At 34.0% G+C, this 21,311-nt stretch overlaps 3 protein-coding genes across 8 annotated transcripts in view; 1 reads left to right on the top strand and 2 right to left on the bottom strand.

Moving 5' to 3' along the window:
- LOC110030789 (nodulation protein H-like) overlaps positions 1-884 on the bottom strand; it is a 7,464-nt gene extending 6,580 nt beyond the window's left edge. For both annotated transcript variants that reach the window (XM_020733706.1, XM_020733705.1), the window contains exon 1: positions 314-884. In XM_020733706.1, the coding sequence (XP_020589365.1) occupies positions 314-334 (21 nt within the window). In that variant the 5' untranslated portion in view covers positions 335-884. The remainder of the gene's footprint in view (positions 1-313) is intronic.
- A 2,956-nt stretch (positions 885-3,840) lies between these two features.
- On the bottom strand, positions 3,841-8,914 carry LOC110030784 (receptor-like serine/threonine-protein kinase SD1-8). Its single transcript, XM_020733698.1, has 7 exons — positions 7,514-8,914; positions 5,954-6,073; positions 5,521-5,711; positions 4,995-5,205; positions 4,674-4,911; positions 4,443-4,593; positions 3,841-4,349 (listed from the first exon to the last, which is right to left on the bottom strand). Exons 1-7 carry the CDS (start codon positions 8,775-8,777, stop codon positions 4,050-4,052), a joined length of 2,475 nt encoding a protein of 824 aa, XP_020589357.1. The 5' UTR covers positions 8,778-8,914; the 3' UTR covers positions 3,841-4,049.
- A 2,657-nt stretch (positions 8,915-11,571) lies between these two features.
- The window catches only part of LOC110030786 (5' exonuclease Apollo), a 20,155-nt gene continuing 10,415 nt past the window's right edge, over positions 11,572-21,311 (top strand). For 3 of the 5 annotated variants that reach the window (XM_020733702.1, XM_020733703.1, XM_020733704.1), the window contains exons 1-4: positions 11,572-11,925; positions 16,233-16,450; positions 18,458-18,565; positions 20,875-21,296. In XM_020733702.1, coding sequence (XP_020589361.1) covers positions 11,613-11,925; positions 16,233-16,450; positions 18,458-18,565; positions 20,875-20,967 — 732 coding nt within the window. In that variant the 5' untranslated portion in view covers positions 11,572-11,612 and the 3' untranslated portion in view covers positions 20,968-21,296. Of the gene's footprint in view, positions 11,926-16,232; positions 16,451-18,457; positions 18,566-19,248; positions 19,956-20,874; positions 21,297-21,311 lie in introns of those variants that run through there. The other 2 variants (XM_020733701.1, XM_020733700.1) reach the window with 2 other exon arrangements.

Here is a 21,311-nt window from a genome sequence, read left to right as displayed (position 1 = left end):
GAAAGAGTGAAATGTATGTCCCCAAAATTCTGCCTAAAATAAGATGAAAAACCGCCCCTAAAAATGACTTTTTTATGGTTTAAGGGAAAGCTTAGGGTTTAATGTGACCGTGTATTGCCCAATATGAAAAGAACAGCTGATTAAGAAGCCAATGTGTAGGAGATGAGATTCCACAACAGGAAAAAATATATAGCACAGGAGCATCATAAACTGAATAAAAAAATTAAAATTTCAAATTTCTACAGCAAAAACACAGCCCTGTAAATGATCAGAACACCAAATTACAGCAAAAATAGAAGAATGGGATAATCACCTTGGAGCAATACTCCACCATTCTTTATTGTCAAAACTGCATCAGAAGATGGCGAAGCTCCGGAAATCGAATCCCCCCAAAACCATATTTCTGTTTTGGGACTCAAACTGAAGAGGAATCTTTTCCTTCCTTGTACCTTGACGAAGCCATTATTTTTCAACTCCAGAGCTCAAAAGCCAGGAATGAGATCGGCCCTTACTCTCATCAAAAACTCATCTTTGATCTTCCTCTTCTCTCTACCGGCGCCATTTTTACAGAAACGCGGCTCCTTTAACGACCGTGACGAACTAAACCTTTGGCTCAACGAATCAAGCAAGGAGTCGCCGATGAAAAGGAAATGCTATTAATTTTGCGCGATGGATGCAGTCTTCTTTATTGTACAGTTTATTAAAGCCTGATTTGATTCGGCTTTAACTACTTTTGAATAATTTCTGCTAAAAGAATTCATTTAAAATTCGTAGAGGGGAGTTGTTTCGATCCAAAATATTGAAGATCAAGGAGTTGGTAGGGCTTGCTTAAAAAATTGTGTGCCGAGATCTCCTTGACTTCTGATTATCTACCGGCATGAGAGCGGCAGCATGACACTTCTTCTATACATGATTTTGACTTCTGAGGATTTTAATTAAATAAACTAATTTTGATTAATAATTTCTATATTGATTGGATTTGGCGTTTGTGGGCTCCGAAACTTTCAACCATTCCGGAATCTCTGTTTTCGTTTGTGTTTTTGCTGAGAGAATTTTAAGCGTTAAAATTTTGGGAAGGCAGATAAGATTGTACACGAGACACGGTAAGCCAATCAAAACACTCCTATTCCTAATGTATGTCAATGGGCCCTAATTTAATTTAAAAGAAAATTTTTTCTGATTAGACACGGGATGCAATTTGCATATGGTTTCCGGATTCAATAAGCGCTCCCTTTTGTTAGGACTTCTTTGATCAAGGTTTCCATATTTGTTATAAGCACAAGTCTTGTACTCAATTATCCCTCCTGATAATAATATAAAACTTGCTATTTATTTAACATTAAATAATCAGCTTATAGTACCAACAGATGTACATTTTAAATTGTAAAATTTATCATTTTAAGTTTAAAGCGGATTGTGGGATAAATGATAACGAACTTGATCAAGATCTTATTATTCTATCATCCCATATCATCGTGGTCTCTGTCTACTCAGCCAGAGGAGATAGTCAATCATACCTGACTAAAGGATATTTTTTTAGCAAATGTGTGTTCCATTGTTTAAGAGACTCTTTGTTAGGTATGACTCATATACCAAATAAGAGATGGATGTTGTAGTGGAGCGAAGCGAGCTAGCAGAGTGGAGAGTTTCGTTATGTGGGTTGGGTGCTGAGGCAGTGTTCCTACGGTACAGTACATGGGTAATTTTGTAATTACATATTGTACGTCAATGTTATATATATGATATATTGTAATTATAAATGAGATATTGTAGTTCTTTTTTTGAATTGGAAAAAAAAATCGCAACTCTGCTCCCGAAGATGTAGACATATTTGACAAACCTCGTTAAATCTTTGTATTTTCTTCTAGATTTATGTCGATTATTATTTTTCTTTGCCCTAAAATTCTCAACACTCATATAGATTGGCGTGAATATTTGTCTAGAAAGAAAATTTAAATCAGTCTTAGCTAACATAAGGTTTTGTGTCAATCAAATACACACTTATTGTTAACAACTCCAATGACTAAAAGTCGTTGTGGAATGAGTTGTTGTTATTGTCGTAATATAATAATGTCATTCAGTAACAACCACCAAGTTAAAGTACTCTGGTTATATTTATTATTTTGTGGAGTTGTAGGTCAAACCAAGCGGACAAAAGACTTAGACCATCTTTTTACTGGTATAAAATTATTTTGAGAGTTAATATAATGGTACACTGGACTTGACATTATATATATACGACATATATATATAATATATATATTTTGTCACTCTTGAAAAAACAGTTACGGAAGGTGAAGTCTTAAAGTGATCAATTTTAAGTCGAGTGTTGATTTAAAAAAATAGTTTTGCATATTAGTTTGAAACTAACCCATCCATTTGAGATTTCCAGTCAATACGGTCATCATAAAGGATTTCAACATTTAAAGCTTTAATAATTTAAGGTGTTTGAGTTTGTTAGTTTAAGCCTTTTATGCTATAAGTCGTGTCAACTCCAGTCATATTAAAGAGAAGTATCATATTAGGTGATCTGGACTTGCACATTCTTATTTCATAATTTAGACATTTATTTCAAAATTAATAAACTCGTCAACTTCAGACTTTATGATGAGGGTAATCAAATTAGTTGAATAGAACTTATAACTCTGTCGTATAGACAATGCGTCTCGCTTGATTTTTTTCAAATTCTAAAGTGTATGACTACTAGTTTGACATTACCCCGTGCAACATTCCTAAACTATTCCTTATATATATATATATAATCTTTATATTATAAATCTGATATGGAATTTAGATAAAGAGATTTTGGAACTATGTATAAGATTTTTATCTATATGAATATTCTAAGGCATACACAATTCAAGAGAGTGCAGACTGGTACTCATACAAGTTTTAAAATATCTTCACATATTACAAATCATTGCATTTGACTACAAGGATAACCATAAAGTTTATATTAATTTTGAAATTTATCAGAACTTGAAATATTTACAAAAGTATTATGAGTTTTGAGCTTTTAAGGGAACCACCTTCTGTCTACTTATAAATTAGAATTGCAGATCCTGCAGCAAATTTTTAAATTTCAAAATTTCCAAAGTTGATTTATTTTTTGAACCGCATGAGACTAATTTAAAACAAAAAACTCAATTTTTAAAAAAAACATTTTTAAGCCCTTGAAACCAAAGTTTTAAAAGTCAATGCCAAGCTATCCAGCTATATATAAGACGCGTTGATAAGTGTCGTAAACCACTACGATACAGGAGCAAAATAAAACATTTACATACGGTTTATAAGACAATGTGAGCCATCAGTGTGCCTACAAAAGGTCAAAGCATTAGAATAATTTTATTTTAATAGATTTTTACTTTCCCTAATCGTACTTAATTCTCTGAATAAGTACATGAGTTTCTCAAGAATAGTACTTAAATCTTATGATTTTTTTAAAAAAATTTAGAATGCGACCACAACTTTCCTGAATGGCACTCAATTTATAACTTTTTTGTGCGAAGCTGCAACATTGACGACAATGAAATGAATGGATCGATGATTGATGATTGATAACTTTTCAGCACAATATAATTATAATATCATGGATTTACATCTATCATTCACACGTAATATATAAGTTTAATTGATCTAATTAAGAACTGAAGATGATAAGCTCAAGTCTCAGCAGTCAAATTTTCTGAAAAGTTGAACTTTTGAACTGAATTTGATTGCAAACTATAGTTATAATTTTAATAAAATAATATTACACGGCTCAATCAAATTTTGCAAAAGATCAAGTAAAGCTTTTATTTTTAGTTCAAAAATGAATGACATGATTTCGGTTTTTTATCTCTATTTACAATATGATAGCAACCTTTTTATTTTCACATTGCTATAAACTTCCTCCAAATTTTTACATATCCTTTATTAGATAAAAGGAATTCTGATGTATTAAAATCAAAAGTGTATTTCTCTCTCAGGATCATCAGAAACAACATGCAGCAAGAGTTAAGACGTCTATTACATTCATCGACGCATCAAAGAACACTTTGATCACTCGTCTAACGACCCTCAAGCCTTGTCACGGACATGTCATTAGTAGAAAAGCTCCATGACAATTTCATGTCGCTCGAGCCACCTCCATCCCAAAATCCAGGATTCTTCGGCTGCGGCAACATCGTATTCGAGCTCAACAGCATCATAAGCACCATCGACATCGATGGTCTGTCATCTGCTCTTTCTTGAGCGCATAAAAGTCCCAACTGAATGCACCTCAATACTTCGGGCTCCGAAGATAAATCACCTAATGAATCATCAAAGAGTTGATCTGCTGCCTTCCCCTCTTTCCATAGATTCCATGCCTAAAATCAAAAACAACTTTTTAAGTAACATATTCATAAATATCAGACCTTAATAATCAATGGCATTGTAACTATCATAACATTGACACTTACATGAGCAAGAAGGTTTATACGTTGGTCAGAAATATGAATTCCTTTGTTCTTCTTTCCACTCACGATTTCTAGAACCAATACACCGAAGCTAAAGACATCGGATTTCGTCGAGAAGATGCCATCCATCGCATATTCCGGCGACATGTATCCACTACAAGCCAAAAAACATATTAGCATTGAAATTTGTTTGATGATATAACAATGGGGATGCAAATTGCATATGAAGCTTACTATGTTCCAACCACTCTATTGGTATAGGTGCTATTCTCCTCCCCCCCAAATATTCTCGCCAATCCGAAATCTGAAATTTTAGGGTTCATCTCTTGATCAAGCAAAATGTTGCTAGCCTTCAGATCCCTATGAATGATTCGAAATCTCGAGTCCTGGTGAAGATAGACGAGCCCGCGAGCAATACCGACGATGATTTTGAACCGCATCGGCCAACTCAAGAGATAGGATTTAGTTTTATCTACGCAACATTGAAATGAGAAATTAACCGCTTGAGAATTTGATAATTTATGATGGATCGTTTGTGAAGCAAGAAATACAAACCAAATATTATGGTGTCCAGGCTCTTATTTTGCAAGTACTCATAGACGAGCATCTTCTCCTCTCCTTGAATGCAACAACCAAGTAGTCTGACAAGATTGATGTGTTGAAGTTTAACAATCAACATAACTTCATTTTTGAACTCCGTAGTTCCTTGTAATGAACCCTTTGACAGTCTCTTCACAGCTATTTCCTGACCATCTTCAAGCTTTCCCTGGTTAATCAACAAAACTTAAATTGTCTTAGAAGCATTTACAAATATACCAACCCAATTCCTATGTATTACATTTATACCGCCCAAATTCCTCACATCAGATGAAAAATGCCATCATTTTAACTCTTGGAAAGTAAAATGTCACATTTGCAAGCGCAGGTAAAGTGCAGTGCATGAATGTAGAAATTGAAGTTTAGGTGTTAGATTTGTGCATACATATGAATAGAATGGCATATATGTAAATCTTCAAATTTTTTATATTAAATTAAGGATAAAAACGTAATATAGCTCATAAACAATTAACACTATGATTACCTTATAAACTATGCCAAATCCACCCTCTCCAATCTTATTAGCAGTTGAAAAATTCCCAGTGGAAATTAGTATAGTTTCAAAATTAAATAATGGGAGATCTGTATTTTTCCTCCTGCTATCTTCATTATCTGACAGATGTTCAGTGATTACAGCATCGAAAGAAAGCTGCCTTGGCTTATTTCTCCAATAACCTGCTTTATATCAAAAAGATAAATGAAAAAAAATTAAATTTTAATGGCATTTACATACTTACCACCCAATTCTTATGTATTAACATATCAACCACCCCAAACTTCAATTTTTACGAACAGACCACCAAATTCCTATGTTTCCAGAAGAATTGGGTGGTTGATATGTTAATACATAGGAATTGAGTGGTGCATATGTAAATCCCCCTAAATTTTACGCTCAAGAGAATAAAAATTTTACATACCTGTAATGTTCATCATCCTCTTCTTTTTCCAGAAGCAAAATCCAGTAAATCCCAATAGAAACATCATAGAGACAACTACAACAACAATTATAATTACATGCTTCTTCTTTAAGTCTCCTCCTGTAAAATATTCATTTCTTTAGCTCCATCTGAATGGATCACATGATCTGCTTGTCCATAAGTTTATTTGTGATGAAAATTATCAGAAAAATTTTGATTTAACATGAATATGGGATTCCCTTCTTTTTTTTTTTTTGAAAGAAGTAGGAAAGAAGTAGAGCAATGTTGAATAGTATCATAATAATTTGTTGTACATCGAAAATATGCCAGTGTTGATCATAAAAAGATCTAATGATTCAGAGGAGATGAATATGATGAATGAGATCCCACATAGAAGATCACGAGACCCACTTATTCCATCGAATGCAGCAGTCTGAACCAAAGCTCACCGAGTCACGATAGATGACCGAATGTCCGAATCCAAGCTGTGCGGCTAAAAACGAACAATAATGATGTAATCATCATAATTTATAAAACCGAGACTTTTTAAGTGGATGAGGGTGTTGTGCTTAGTCTCATATTGTATATTAAAAAATATATTAGTGTGGGTCTAGTAGTTGATGCTTATCAGAATAAGCTAAAGCTTCTTTCTTTCTCTATGTCTCTCTCTCTAGAAAAAAAATATTAAGTGCATATAATCCGTATGTGTGGATGGGAGTACTCCTGGTATACTCGGTGTGTAGACCACGTACGGACAATTACAACTAATATTCTCCTCTCGACATATATAGCTTTACACAATACACACATACAATACCGTGTGTGTATACACTATGTTAGTGAAAGAAGGTGAAATTTACGTACATATTACCAAAATTCCATGTATTTACATATCTATCGCCTAAACTTTATATTTTATTTGCATGCCACCCAAATCATTCATACCGCATAAAAAATATCACCATTTTAACTTCTTAAGAAGTAAAATACAAATTCTCTTAGAACATGTAAGGTTGTATATATGTAACAATTGAAGTTTAAGTGTTAGATATATAAATAGATAAGACTTTGGGGGTATATCGGTAAACCTTTCAACAGAAAAATTGTGGTTGGCCCAAATTTGATCCTCTGTTCTAATAGATACTTCTCCATTGAAACAAACTTTGAAATGTTCTTCCTAGGATGCTACAAAAAGTTGGCCAACTATATTCAACAGAAACACAAACTTGGTAATAGTGCAATTTCATATTTATTCTTCTAATCCATACATATAGTCAATAAAATCGGCTAAAATAATGCTTTCTTAGTTAGCTATAAACTCTTCTAGAAATACAAAAAAATCAACGTCCATCTTATATTTAACAATTAACTTGCTTCTAAGCTGAGTTAACTACCTAATGCGTCAGAGAAGAAGAAAAAAGAAACTTTGAAGGGGAACTACCTGACTGAAAAACATGAAAATTTATCAAAAAATGATGATCACATAAGCAATAAGCTGATGCATTCATGCTTCAATATCTTAAATCTGCAACTATTTCATCCAAATTAACAAAAACTTACTCAGTTCAGAAGCTGCTAATCTTATATAAAAATCTTGGCCTCCATCAGCAAACTGCTTCAGATCCATCAGCTCACTTCCCCAAGTAATGCAACCGCTCCCTCCAGCACTGATATTAGCGCTCGCATAAGCCAAACAAGAACAATTCTTCAAGCAACTTAGCCTACACTGATCCAAACTAACACTCTCAACAACTACAGCCGTTGTTGTATCCGGAAGCTTTATTCCACTCATTTTCAAAAAGCCGTCTCCTTTTTCACAATCCAGGTTTGTAACACGAACACATCCATCAGATCCATCTCTCAAGTTCCAGTTCTGCAGGTTTTTTGGCTTAAATCCATGAACGCAGCTGCAGACTGGCGAATAGTTTGGGTTGCAGAAACCATATGGGCCACAGTCAGCGTAGGAATCACATTGATCCCTCGGAACAGACCAGTAGAGAGACCAAGAAGACAACGAATCATGCCAGAGGTATCTTTGGATATTGGATTGGTTCAAGACCAATCTGAAAGTGATGGAGCTGTCAATCACTTTGTACGCGTAGTATATCTCATCGCCATTAGAGATGAAATCAAAGCTCACGTAGCTGTTTGCGGTCATTTCTGGCTCACCGCTGAATTGAAAACCAGTCCATGGACCGTTCCTGTAAACTGGCTGGGTTCCATGCCTTAGAAAAAACTCCGGTGCTCCCCTGACATCAAGGCTGAAAGTGTAGTCGCCATTAGAAGGATCATCGGAGCTCTTCCAAGTTGTGAGTTTGGACTCGAGCCCTGTCTTTAAGTTCCAACCTAATTTCATTCCCGGAAGAAGAGTGTCGCAAGGACTGTAAAAACTTTCCCAGATGAAGCTTTCTGAGACAGTACTGCCATTGTTTCTTAGAACAAAGTTGCCATTATCCAACAGTTGTGCGATTGTATTGCTTGAATTTGACGAGGCGGCCGTAGTTGACCAGATGGCTTTCTGTGATCCATCAAACAAGATTAGATTTCCGGTTTCTCCGATCTGTAGACTGCCAGAAGAATCTGAAAGCGGAGCGCCTCTGTTCGCAACCCACACAACAGTTTGAACAGGGATTTTCTTGTACCAGATGCCTAAAAATCTCATTTTTGAACTGCCGGGGTGGAAGAAGCCGAGCTCGAAAATTCCACCTGCTGATATGAGGGTTTGGCCATCTTTGATGGAGGAATTTGGAGTGATGATGTCTTCTGCAGATGAATTGTGGAGGAGATTGGAGAGAAAGAGAAGCAAAAGTGAGAAAGACCTCATCTTTCTCTTTATTTTTATGTTAAGATTGCTGGAGGGAAGATTTTATAGAATGGATTAGTCTTAGATGAAGAATTCACAAACACCTCGCTGTGAAAAGGAATCCACCCATGTTTTGAACAGAACTCCCACGTTTTGAAAACCGGTAGGTTTGTTATTTTATAAAAAGTTGTGTTTTTTTAAGGGAGCCGCCCAGCAAAAACTTATTTTTATTGATCATTTTGTATTCGTTCTCTTGCTTCTCGGTTTCCCTCAGCGCCATCGAAATTCCTTCGGGAATTCTGCTGAAAGGTACCTCAGACAGTCAGATGTTGTCAGCCCAGAATTCTGGGGTAGAAAAAGATCAGGTGTTTAAAGTGTTTCTGCCAATATAGTTCGGCGATGTGACTATTAAAGGAGTTTTACCTTTCAACGAAACCTAATCTTAGGTACGGGAAGTGCTTGTTTTTGGGTTTAATTAGGCTCAAATTTTACAAAAAAAATTATTTAAAAGTAGATAATTTACGGGCATACCACCTAAATCCTAATTCGTATGTATTTACATATCTAAAATCTAAACTTTACTTTTTTACATTTATACCAACTAAATCTTTTTGTATCAAGTAAAAGTTACCTTTTTTTACCTTTTAAAATGTTATTGTTAAACCTAAGGCTGTCTCTGTCTAGTTGACAGTACATAAGTAATAGAGCACGGAACTGAGAGAAGAAGAATGTAGAAGCGAGAGAGAGGGAGAGAGAGATAAGAGGAGGATGACTTGCTCCCCATGGGGGTGAATCGGGGCATGTCCCAAGCTCGTGGACCCATTTTATTCCATCAACATTGAGCTTACAAGTGAGGGGAGCCAAAAGTCTTTTTATATGAAAGGGTCCTCCTATTTATAGAAGATAGAATAGCCAAAAAATAAATTACAATATTACTCTTACTTTAAAATGAGGTAGTACAAAATATTTTTTTTCTTTTGTATTAATGTGTTATGTCGTGTTCCTAACCTTCGTATAAGTCCTCCGTCAAGGGGAAAATGTTTTTCGTCTGAGTTCTCGTTCTAAAGGAAAAATTCCTTTATGTGAGTCCATTATCGAGGGAAAAAAGTTCTTCGCCTGAGTCTTCCGTCGAGGAAGAAGACCTCTGCTAGAGAAAAAATAGAATGAGAGTAGCCAGTTCAATAGGAGCAAGCTGCAGATTGCCTTGAGATCCGTTTATATCATTTTTTAGCATATAATTAAATACACTAATTCTTGAATGGATAAGACGACATTTATGTAGAGATTTAAGCATAAGTGTTAGATACTTAAATACATAGAAATTTCTCCAAAAAAAATAAATTAAATAACAAAAATATATATACATACCATTCAATTTTTATGCATTTATATATATAGCACTTAAACCTCAATTTTTACGTGCAGACCAAATGAGTATTCACGTTTTAAAAGTTAAAAGGGTGTTATTTTTAAATTATGTGATATGAAAGTTTCACATACTATAAATGTAAACTGTAAAGTTTAGGTCTTAGATTTATAAATATATAGGAATTAGGTAGATTTATAAATATATAGGAATTAGGGGGCATGCATGCAAATGCCCGAGTCATAAAACAGGTCCCTTTCCATACCATGCGTGTATAAATCAAAGGTTTACATAAATATCCCTAAGTTTTGTGGGTGAAAAACAATTTTAAAGCATATGAATTCTATAAATAGACAAGTTTGACCGAAAAAATTACAATTGGGACCTTCTGCAGTCTGTATAGCGATATTGTGAAAAGGAAAGGATGGGAAAAAAGATACATTTGTCATGCTAATCCTGTATGAATTTTCCCGGTCATAATTAATTTATTCTAGAATCTAAGCTAAAGTGCAATTTTTAATAATAATTATATTATTATTGAAATAATACACATTGTATTTGTAGTTATAAAACCTTAGCGTTATCTATGATTGAATAATATCGTGTTATGGCTCTATGAAAATTTGTTTATCCTTCAGTTGTTGCACTGTTAGCTGAATTATAATGATCAAGCAACAACAATTTGAATATCATAAATTCGCTACGATAGTTGTATTATCGTGGTAGAAACACAAGAATCAACAAAACAGGTAAGAACAAACACACGGATTTAACGAGGTTCAACAATATGCTTAATTCCCGGGAGCAATGAGCAACGCGACTTTTTCATTTCTTCAAAACAATACATCCCCTTAAATTTATAAATACAACATATACACATATAACCCTATTATATAATATGTAATTATAAAATTACTTGTACCATACCGCGGGGTTGTTGCCCCAGCACCTCCAACCCAGTTAATAAAACTCTCCCGATTGGATAGGTGCTTCCGCTATGCTACGCTTGTGAGCTCCACTCCACCGGCTCGCTCACTTTGTTCTACTGGCCCGCTCCTCTCCAGCATCTGTCTCTTATCTGATATATGAGCCATACCTAACAGTTATGTTTCTCTTGCTTCTCCTCTCCCTCTCTCCATATGATCAACATCAAGATTCATGCTTGATTAAGTAGATTTTATGATGACATATCAAGTGTTATTATTATTATTATTATTATTTAATTAAACACTATCTTCACATACTATGTTAGGGAAAGCACATGCACCACCAACATGAAATTGAAATACATGTAAAGCACATTAGAATATAGAAATATATGCAAAGCATGTAACAACATAGAAATAACCTTGAGGGAAATCTATAAATATATAAATTAAAATTTAGGGGTAGTTTGCATAAATACGTAAGAATAGAGTGAAATATATGTAAATCTTCCAAAAGGCTACAACGTGACTTTATTATTTCCCGCCAGTGCGAACAGAGAGGAAATGGGGGCGAGAGAGAGAGAGATGGAGAAGGGTTTGGTCTCGATCGATCGATGGGGAGACGGGAGCCAAGCCTACTTCCTCACTCACCTCCACACCGACCATACCAGTGGCCTCTCCTCCAAGTGGTCCAGAGGAACCCTCTTCTGCTCTGCAACCTCCGCCGAGCTTCTCTCTACCAAGTTTCCGGACTTCGATCTTTCGCTGATTAGGGTTCTTGAGGTCGGTGTCACTCAACTCGTGCTTCTCCGCTCACCGTCATCCGGATCGGAGGTCCGCCTCCTTGTAACTCCTATTGATGCGCACCATTGCCCTGGTACTTTCTTTCTGCAGCATTCTTCTTGGATTAGGATTTAATGTTCTGTTTGGCTTGAGGAGTTGAAGAGATGAAATGAAATAAATGGGAATGGTAATAATATAGGACTTGGATTGAATTATGTTTAATATCCCTCACTCAGATTGGCGAGCTTTTTTATAAATTTCTCAGCAATGGACCGGGGAAAGCCATTTATTCTTTTGGAAAATTTAACAGTGCACCATTATAGTTGGGATAACCGCCGTATACTATTAATTCCTAACTTTGTATTACCCCAGCTAGTTGGTTTTAACAAAGTTTGCATAATCAGCCTAATTATTGAGGTACATGAAACAATGGAAACGAAACAGGAACAGAGGGAAAAATCTCCCTCTAATTTATTATCATACACTTAAAATTTAACATTACATTATATTGTATCCTCCTATTTATAGATAGAGAGAAGAGGCACCGGTGATTCAACAGGCTAACAAGGGTTAATGTATTAATACTCCCTGTCAAGATGATTGTAAATGTTTTGACAAATATCTCGCGCGTCAGTGAAGATAGGTTGGCAAGTGGAAGACACATGGTAAAGATATCGACGAGCTGTTGTTTAGTCTAGATAGAGATTAGGTTGAAGTGCCTAGTCTCAGCTTTGTTGCGAACGAAGTGGCGATCAATCTCTCTGTTTTGTTGAAAACTAGGATTGATGAATATACTTGATTTTCATAGAAAATGAGAGATGAAGTGGACGTTTGAATCCCAAAGTTTTGCAACAATTTTCACAATCGTGTTATCTCGATAACTATTCTTTGTATTCAACCTAGGAAGATGCAGAACACATGACGATCGATCATCATGTATCTTGGCACGATCCCCATTTTGCATTGGGGAAAGCCTTCAATTGATGAGAGGAGTTGGCCGAGAAAAAGAAGCCTGTTTAAAATGTAGGTTTGAGATATCGAAGAGTCAATGGATAGACATTAAGTATGGAGTGCAAATTTGAGTCACGAATTAAGTTAGTATGTGCACGGTAAAAGTAATGTAAGGTCTAGATAAAATCAGGTAAATAAGACGGCCTATCAATCATCAAAATGCGATGGTTATCTACTAGAAATTTCCCATCTTCAACTCTGAGATGAGTGGTTGGATCCATGGTTCCATTGGTTGGTTTGCTTTCGATATATCTTGTATCTTTCAAAATTTTGAGGGTGCAATGATGCTAGCTGAGTACCATACATGTACTTGATCAGACAAATTCGAGACCTAAGAAATTTTTTAAGGTTACCTAGACCTCTGAGCTTGAATTGGTTATGTAAAAAACTTTGAGTGAATTAATAGAATGTGTTGTAGGACCTGTAATAATTGTATTATTCACATAAATTAAATGGATATTGAAGTTAAAGTAATTTTCTTTGGTAAATAAAGAACAGTATAAGCTTGTTTATGTAAAATTGTAGTGAAATAATGCCTGTGATAGTTTGGAGTCCTTTATTTGGGGAAGCTTGCCTGAAGCCATATATTGATTTACAAATTTTACATACAAGCTTGTGATTCTTATTAACCATCTCCCCCTTTAACTTATAAACCGGTGGCAAATTTGTATTAGAACTCTTCAAGCAAATCACCATGTTAGAAATTGTTGTTAATGTCTACTTGGTTAAGTCTCCAATTATTGCTTGTTGCTATAGTAAGAAGCATTTTGACAATGATTGTGTGTTATATTTGTTAATGAAGCTGTTGGGGTTGTATTTGATTCTATATGTCCATTCACAATCGGTGGCCATTGGACAATGAACCAAGTTGAATTAAACCGCGGCTTGGTTTTAGAATTGAGGCTTAGAGCAAAATTTTTGTATATATAAGATATAGAATCGTGTGAAACATAGTGCGAAATGGGTATTTAATATGGATAGGGTTGTAATCATTCAAATTCGAGCAGTGTATGTCGTGAATTGGTCTTGGCATGGTCATATTATAGTTTATTCATATTTGACTCTCAAGCCAAGCTTTCACATACATATTCATACTTGGCTTGTTTAAAGTTTTTAATAATTGTATTTGGTTCACACTTGGCTTGTTCACATTAATTTAATAATTATTTTAATGAGTCAATAAAGAAGTTAAAAGTTGAACAAGTACCTAACTTTTCATATAAAATTATTAACAAATGATTGTATGAATCTAAACAAACAAGCAATTGAATAAATTTTTAAGTAGTATGTAACTACTGTGCACTAATTAAATAAGATAATATATAAATTATAAGTGTGTTTTTTCGCAATTAAATAACATAAATAAATACAAATAAATTGGTTCATTAAAATAAAAAAAAGAAGGAATTGTATTAATTTTATATGAATATTTACCAATGAAAATAACTTATTTAAAGAACAAGAAAACTAAAAAAATATGAATATTATCTCGATAAGAAGCATTCCATTTGAAACAAACAAGTCAAAACTTTGAAAGGGAAAAGAATGATTGAGATTGTTGGGTGTTGAGAAACCCGTGATTCTTATATTGATTTTGAAGGAAAGGAGTCAGCCTCTTTAGTTTGAATATTTGTCTTATACTAAATTACATCTTATAAAGAGATTTTGGGTGTGTTTATTTCGGTTGTAGTTGTAAGAAATATCAGTTAAAAAGTTGCTTTGAAAAATTTGATGTTTGAAAGATGATTTTTTAGAAACAGTTATTCTGTTTGAAAAATTCAGTTTTAAAAATGCAGTATGTGAATAAATTTTCGAAATACCTCTCTGCTTCTATTTCACTTTGTGATGTTAGAAATTTAAGTGGTATGCTTGTAAATATGTATGTTTGGGTGTTAGATATGTAAATTCAGAGAATAAAATCAAAATATTTAGTATTTTTCAATTAGATTTTTTTAAAAGTTTTCTTCACCCATTTTAATTTTATATTTTAGATTTGTTCTACTAAAAATATTAAATACTAATTCATCATTAAAAATTTGGCTATTTGTACGCATGTGCATATTTTCAAGCTAAAAAAATGAGAACTTGAGTGATGGGCATAATAATTTCTAAAAGCTCTTCTTAAACTTTAATTATTTATCAGTACACTTTGAAAAGCTGACTGTGGTTAATAATTTCATTCCACTATCAGCTTTTTTTTCTAAGCAGCGACACCTACACATTTTTTTTTCCAATCAATCGGCGAAAGCAGGAGGTGGAGGCCGGTCCGATGCGAGATGGATTTCGGCCCTGGTTTTAAAATGCAGGATGTGGCACTCGTTAACCAAACATCACGGGAGGGGACGCAGTTTACAACTCCGATTGAAAAGCTGTCCCAAACGCAGGCTTCATCTCATGACTTATGGAGAAATAGATTTATCAAAGTGCGTCTCTAAGTGAAGCCAGGGAGATGGGAATAATAGAAAAGCCTCATCTATCTAGTATTTTGTTGAATTATTTTATTGACGGGACACATGTTTTCTGCTCTAGGATCAAGAATCCATATTAGCAACCTCGCTTTGCTGGATCTCTTTTTGATTTCTTTTCAATGACAATAGATCAACCAACCCCATGATTTTTCCTTTATATAAATTTTTACATAAAAATTCAATGTTGATCAGTATAACTTTATATCTATCCATTTGTGTATATGAGCGATTTTCATGAAAATTAAGACAAAAAACTGCCAATCTCCATTATTGTCAATTTCATAGCATGCAAAAAGTATTAATATGAAAAAAAACATTTTTTTTTTACTCTAAAAGAACAGCCTGAATGTTTCAAGTAAACAAACCTATGTTCGCTTATCTAAAAAAATATTTAAATTTCTTTTCTATCTTCAATTAGGGAAATATGTTATTTTGTTCAAATTTCTCACAAAAAAGAACACAATGTAGAGGATATATTTTCTTTACATATAAATTCTTAATTCATAAAAGCTTTAACACCAAAACTTGATTTTTACATTAATACCACTCATATCTTTCATATCACATAAAAAAAATCATTGATTTAACTTTTAACAAGTGAAATATATATTTTCATACGTAGTTAAGGTGTCTATATATATATATATATTTGGTAAAGATATTGAAACTTGAGTGGTATGTGTGTAAATCTTCCATTTTATTTTTTTAATTTTAATATTTGCTATTTACCGCATATTTCTTTCTTGTTAAAGGTGTCAATATATATATATATAGATTTTGGTTTTGGTGTTCGATTGGTAAAGATATTGAAACTTGAGTGGTATGTGTGTAAATCTTCCATTTTATTTTTTGAATTTTAATATTTGCTTTTTACCGCATATTACTTTCTTGTTAATTCTTATTCGCCTCTCTAATTCATGAGGTTGGGCAGGTGCTGTAATGTACTTGTTTCGAGGTGAATTTGGATGTGTGCTGCACACCGGAGATTTTCGGTGGGAGATTATGAATGAAAGGGCAGTGATGGCTAAGAAAACGTTTATGGATGCGCTCGAAGGGAGTAAAATTGATATTCTTTATTTGGATAACACTTATTGCCATCCTTCATTTTCATTCCCCACAAGGGAGGTGGCTTCCCAGCAGGTTCGCTTCTTGAATCTTGATAGAGGTGTTGTATTACATTACTCCTTCTCCACTTAATCTTAATGTTAAGGCTTTGCTGCAAGGGGGTGTCAAAAACCGACCCGATACATTAACTCTATCCAAATTCGACTAAGAAAAATTGAATTTGGGTTGATCCGAATAATTTCGAGTTGGGATTGGGTTCCAGATAGGAAAACTAACCCATTTACTTTTTTTGGATTGGGTGTATGTTGACCTGCCAACCTAAAAATGACCCGAAAAATGACCTGTTAATTTGAAAATCGACCCTCCAACTCAAAAATTGACTAGAAATTAATTCAAAACGTGACTCAAATAGTTTTTATATATTGAACAGGTTATATAGACCAGGTTAGGGTTAGCGGGTTGAAGGCGGTTTGATTTCACGTTTGACTTCTTAATCCGTTTAATATTTGGGTCGGGTTTAGATTAAGCATTTTCGGATTGGGTTAATTTTGGGTCAAACTTTGACGTTTTTGATTCACTGGTTATTCGTCATCACAATTTATTGAATTTGAATGCGAGGATTCATTCCACAAATGTAATTAGTGTTATTAAAATAGGGCTTAAAGGATTTATGCCATGATTTCGATAAATTTTATGCTCTTTGTCTTCTACCTAACACAACCTCCATTTTTAACATCCATGACTTAGGACTAGCAATGACAGTGTTACTTGACATGTACAGGAGGATTTACCTAGATGTATGCTTTCTGCTGATGATATCCTTCTTGTGGATAAGATTAGAGAAAGAGTTTAGGAAAAAAACTTGAATTATGGAGGTTCACGTTGAAGTTTAAAGGCTTTCGTTTGAGTAGATCTAAAACTAAATACATGAAATGTAATTTTAGTAGTAGTAGCTCTAGTGGCCAAGTTGTAACTATGGGTAATCAAATCATTAAAAGGTGTCAACATTTTAGATATCTCAGGTCTATTGTTCAAAGTAATGATGATATAGATGAGGATGCTATTAGTAGAATACAAGTTGGTTGGTTGAAGTGAAGGATTACATTGGGCATATTGTGTGATAGAAAAGTACTGCTTAGACTGAAAAGAAAATTTTATACAATGATGGTAAGACATGCAATGGTCTATGGCACAAAATATTGGCCTCTAAAAGAGAAGCATAAAATGAAGTTTAGTGTTGCTGAGATGGGAACACTTAGGTGGATGAGTGGATGGACACTTAGAGACAAAATGTGAAATCAATATATTCGTGAGAGGGTTGGTGTAGCTCTAGTGGCGGACAAGATTAGAGAGAGTCATATTTGATGGTTTGGTCACGTTAAACGTCAACCATATGATGATCTTATTAGGAGAGTAGATGTTTTTTATTCGACTTATGTTAAAAAAACAGAGGTAAACCTAAAAAGACTTGGGCATATTATATAAAAATGATCTTAATCTATTAGAATGATCTTAATCTATATTAGAATTAAATGAAAATATGACACTCAATAAGAAAATGAAGAAAAATAATTCATATAGCCGACTCCAGTTACTGGGATAAAGTCTCGTTGTTTTTGTAATGTTATTACATGAGGGCATTGCTTGGTCAATAGCAATTGTCTGCCTAGTTTGTTTTACAACTAGTGAAGTTTTTAGCAGAGTTTTTCTTTATAGTTTTGTTTGTCAACCGATGGCCAATAGGCATACATTTGCCATATGGTCAATAGGTGATCAAAACAAGGTCCAATAATAAAATATATTTTAGGGGAATTCTCATACATACCACCCAATTCTTATGTATTTACATATTTTAAACCCAAACGTTAATGTTTACATTCACAGTACTCAAATCTTTAGTATCACATCAAAAATATCATTATTACCTACTTTTAAAAACTATATAGATCTTTCATGCATAGATTTACCACACTTGTAAACCTAAATTGGAAAGTTAACATTTTAGATATGTAAATATGAAAGAAGTGTAATGTATGTATGTAAATTTCCCTAATTTTTTTTCTGTTGTTAATCTGGTTTCAGGTAATTGATATTATCAATTCAAATCCAGATCATGAAGTAATTATTGGAATTGATACACTTGGAAAAGAAGACCTATTGCTTCATATTTCACAAGCTCTTGGCATGAAGGTTCATTCAGTTCCATTTTCTGTTATATATTTGAACATTCACATACATGCCACTTAATTCCTATGTATTTGCATATTTAACACCTAAACTCCAATTTTTATATGCCACCTTTCCAATGCATGAAAATATGTATATCACTTTTTGAAAGTTGAAAGAGTGGTTATTCTTTTTTTTTATTTGATATGAAAGATTTGGGTGGTGGTGTAAATGTAAAAAGTAAAGTTAGTTGTCAGATATGTAAATACATAGGAAGTATGTAAGTTGGGGGCATTTACACCGACAATAACAGAACGTACCCATCAATTGAGTGGACTTACAAACAATTTTGGTGCCTTCACATGCATACCACCCAATCCATTGCATTTACATATCTAACACCTAAACTTTTCTATTTGCATGTATACCATCTAAATCTTCATATCAAATCAAAAACACCACTTTCTTAACTTTTAAAAAGCGGCATACACTTTTTCCATGGATAAGAAAGGGGGTGTATATGTAAAAGTTGAAGTTTTGGTGTTAGATATACAAATACGGAATTGAATCTTATGTATGTAAATAATATCCTTGAATTAACTTTTCCATCACCAAACTAAACTCCCATCTTACAATTATACCCTCACAATTCATCCAATTAGCTCCCCAACTTATCAATCTCTCTCTCTCTCTCTCTCTGTCTCTAGATTTGGGTATGGCCAGAGCGCTTGAAGACCATGCACCTTCTTAAACTCAACAGCAATTTCACCACAAATACCAGCCTTACAAGAGTAAGAGCCGTTCCTCGCTACAGCCTCACCCATGAAACCCTCTCATCCCTCAACACCTTCCATCCCACCATCGGAATCTTACCTTCAGGACTACCATGGCGCTCTAAATTCCTCGAAAAAACTCCTGCAGCGGTGGCTGCGGCTACGAATCTAAATGATAAGACACCTCTCACAAAACTACATCAATATGCCTTTTCTGTTCAATATTCTGATCACTCCTGCTTCAGTGAAATACAAGAGTTTATCAGAACTTTTCGCCCCTCGAAAGCTGCTGGATTGGTTTCTTCTTCCTCTTACTGCATCAATCCTCGATACTATTTTAGTCATCTTTATGAAAATCATCATATTAGAGATGTTTCATGCAAGGATTTTAGGAGTAAATTAGATAGAAAATTTGAATATGAGCAAAGAGATAATTTCGTTTGTAAGAGAGAGAAATTAAGTAGTCTGGGAGGAAGAGTGGGTGCTATCAGGAAAGGAAAGCTTGGTGCTAAAATAGCTGAGGGCGAGGAATCTGAACATCTGATTCTTTGATTTGCGTCGTAACATCTTAATCGACATTCGAATTTATGGTATTCAGTATCTTTTAGAATATTTTTTTTTTAATTTTATGAGTGTTTAATTTGTAAATATCAATGTTTCGAGTGATTTCTATGTAATCATTCTTTTTTTTTTCTTTATTATTAGGAGCATTTTACATGCATATTACTAAATTCCTATGTAGGTACTAACACATAAATTCTATTTTTACATTTATACCACCCAAATTTTTATATCATGTCATAAATATCACTCTTTTTAACTTGGAAAAGCGAAATTCATCTTTTCATGTAATAGGAAAAATGTTATATATATGTAAAAATTAAAATTTAAGTGTTAGATATGTAAATGCATGGGAATCTTCCTATGGACATTTACATACATTACAGAAAATTCTTGTCTATTTACATATCTCACACCTAAAGTTTTATATTTACCCAAATAACACCCAAATATTAATATCACATAAAAAATAGCATAATCATCACTTTTAAAATGTAAAAAATACACATTTTCTTGCAATGGTAAGCACAAGACTATCACGTATGTAAATATGAAAGTTTGGGTGTAAGATATGTAAATAAATAAGAATTGTGTTAGGTATATAAATTTCCTAAATATGTTTTTGATTTTAAAATGTAATAATAGTATTATTTTTTCATATAAATATTTATTTATTTACATATCTCATGCCTAAATTTTCATATTTACATACATGACAATTTGATATTTTAAAAATATGCATGAAAAGATATAGAGGCATTAAATATAGAGCGAACATTAATTGGTGGTATTCAGGTGATATTCACTCTAATATCTTCCAAAATACAAATAATTGCATTTATCTTCTCTGAACGTAATATTTTTTTTCATAAATATGAAAGTTTGGGCGTCAGATATGTAAATACATAAGAATTATGTGCTAGGTAGGTAAAATTTCTAAACATGTATTCTATTTTAAAAAATAATGATAATGGTATTATTTTTTTGATTTGATATTAGGGATTTGAGTACCCACCATCTTCGATTTCCTCCGCCTCCTCAGTGGAAGAATCAGAATCGGGCGGCGGAGAAATCCCCGACGGCACCACCTGATTCTCACCTTCGTCTTCCTCGAAGTCTTCGCACTGCTCGCAAACTGTGAAGGAATAGGAAAGCCGAGCACCCGTCGATCTCCATGGAGTCGGAGCTTGGCAGCTCCAGCATAGAAGGTTGCGCGAGTGCAGCGCGACCAAGAAATTGGCTTCGTGAACCCTAGCGTCGCATTCCCAGCACAAGATCGCCTGATCCGATTCGCAGCGAAGAGCTGCTGGGAGCATACAGAGCTCGCATTCTTTCATGGCCTTCTATTAGGGCGAACACGATACTGTCCGTCGGGAAGATGGGGAAGAAGAGGGAGAAGCTCGCGGCTATTTATATTAGAGGTATTTCCCTACCTA

Source organism: Phalaenopsis equestris, unplaced genomic scaffold (assembly GCF_001263595.1).
Source record: "Phalaenopsis equestris unplaced genomic scaffold, ASM126359v1 Scaffold000761, whole genome shotgun sequence".
Lineage (NCBI taxonomy): Eukaryota > Viridiplantae > Streptophyta > Magnoliopsida > Asparagales > Orchidaceae > Phalaenopsis > Phalaenopsis equestris.
The sequence above is the reverse complement of the archived record's forward strand: the minus strand, read 5'-3'. Positions and strand labels throughout refer to the sequence as shown.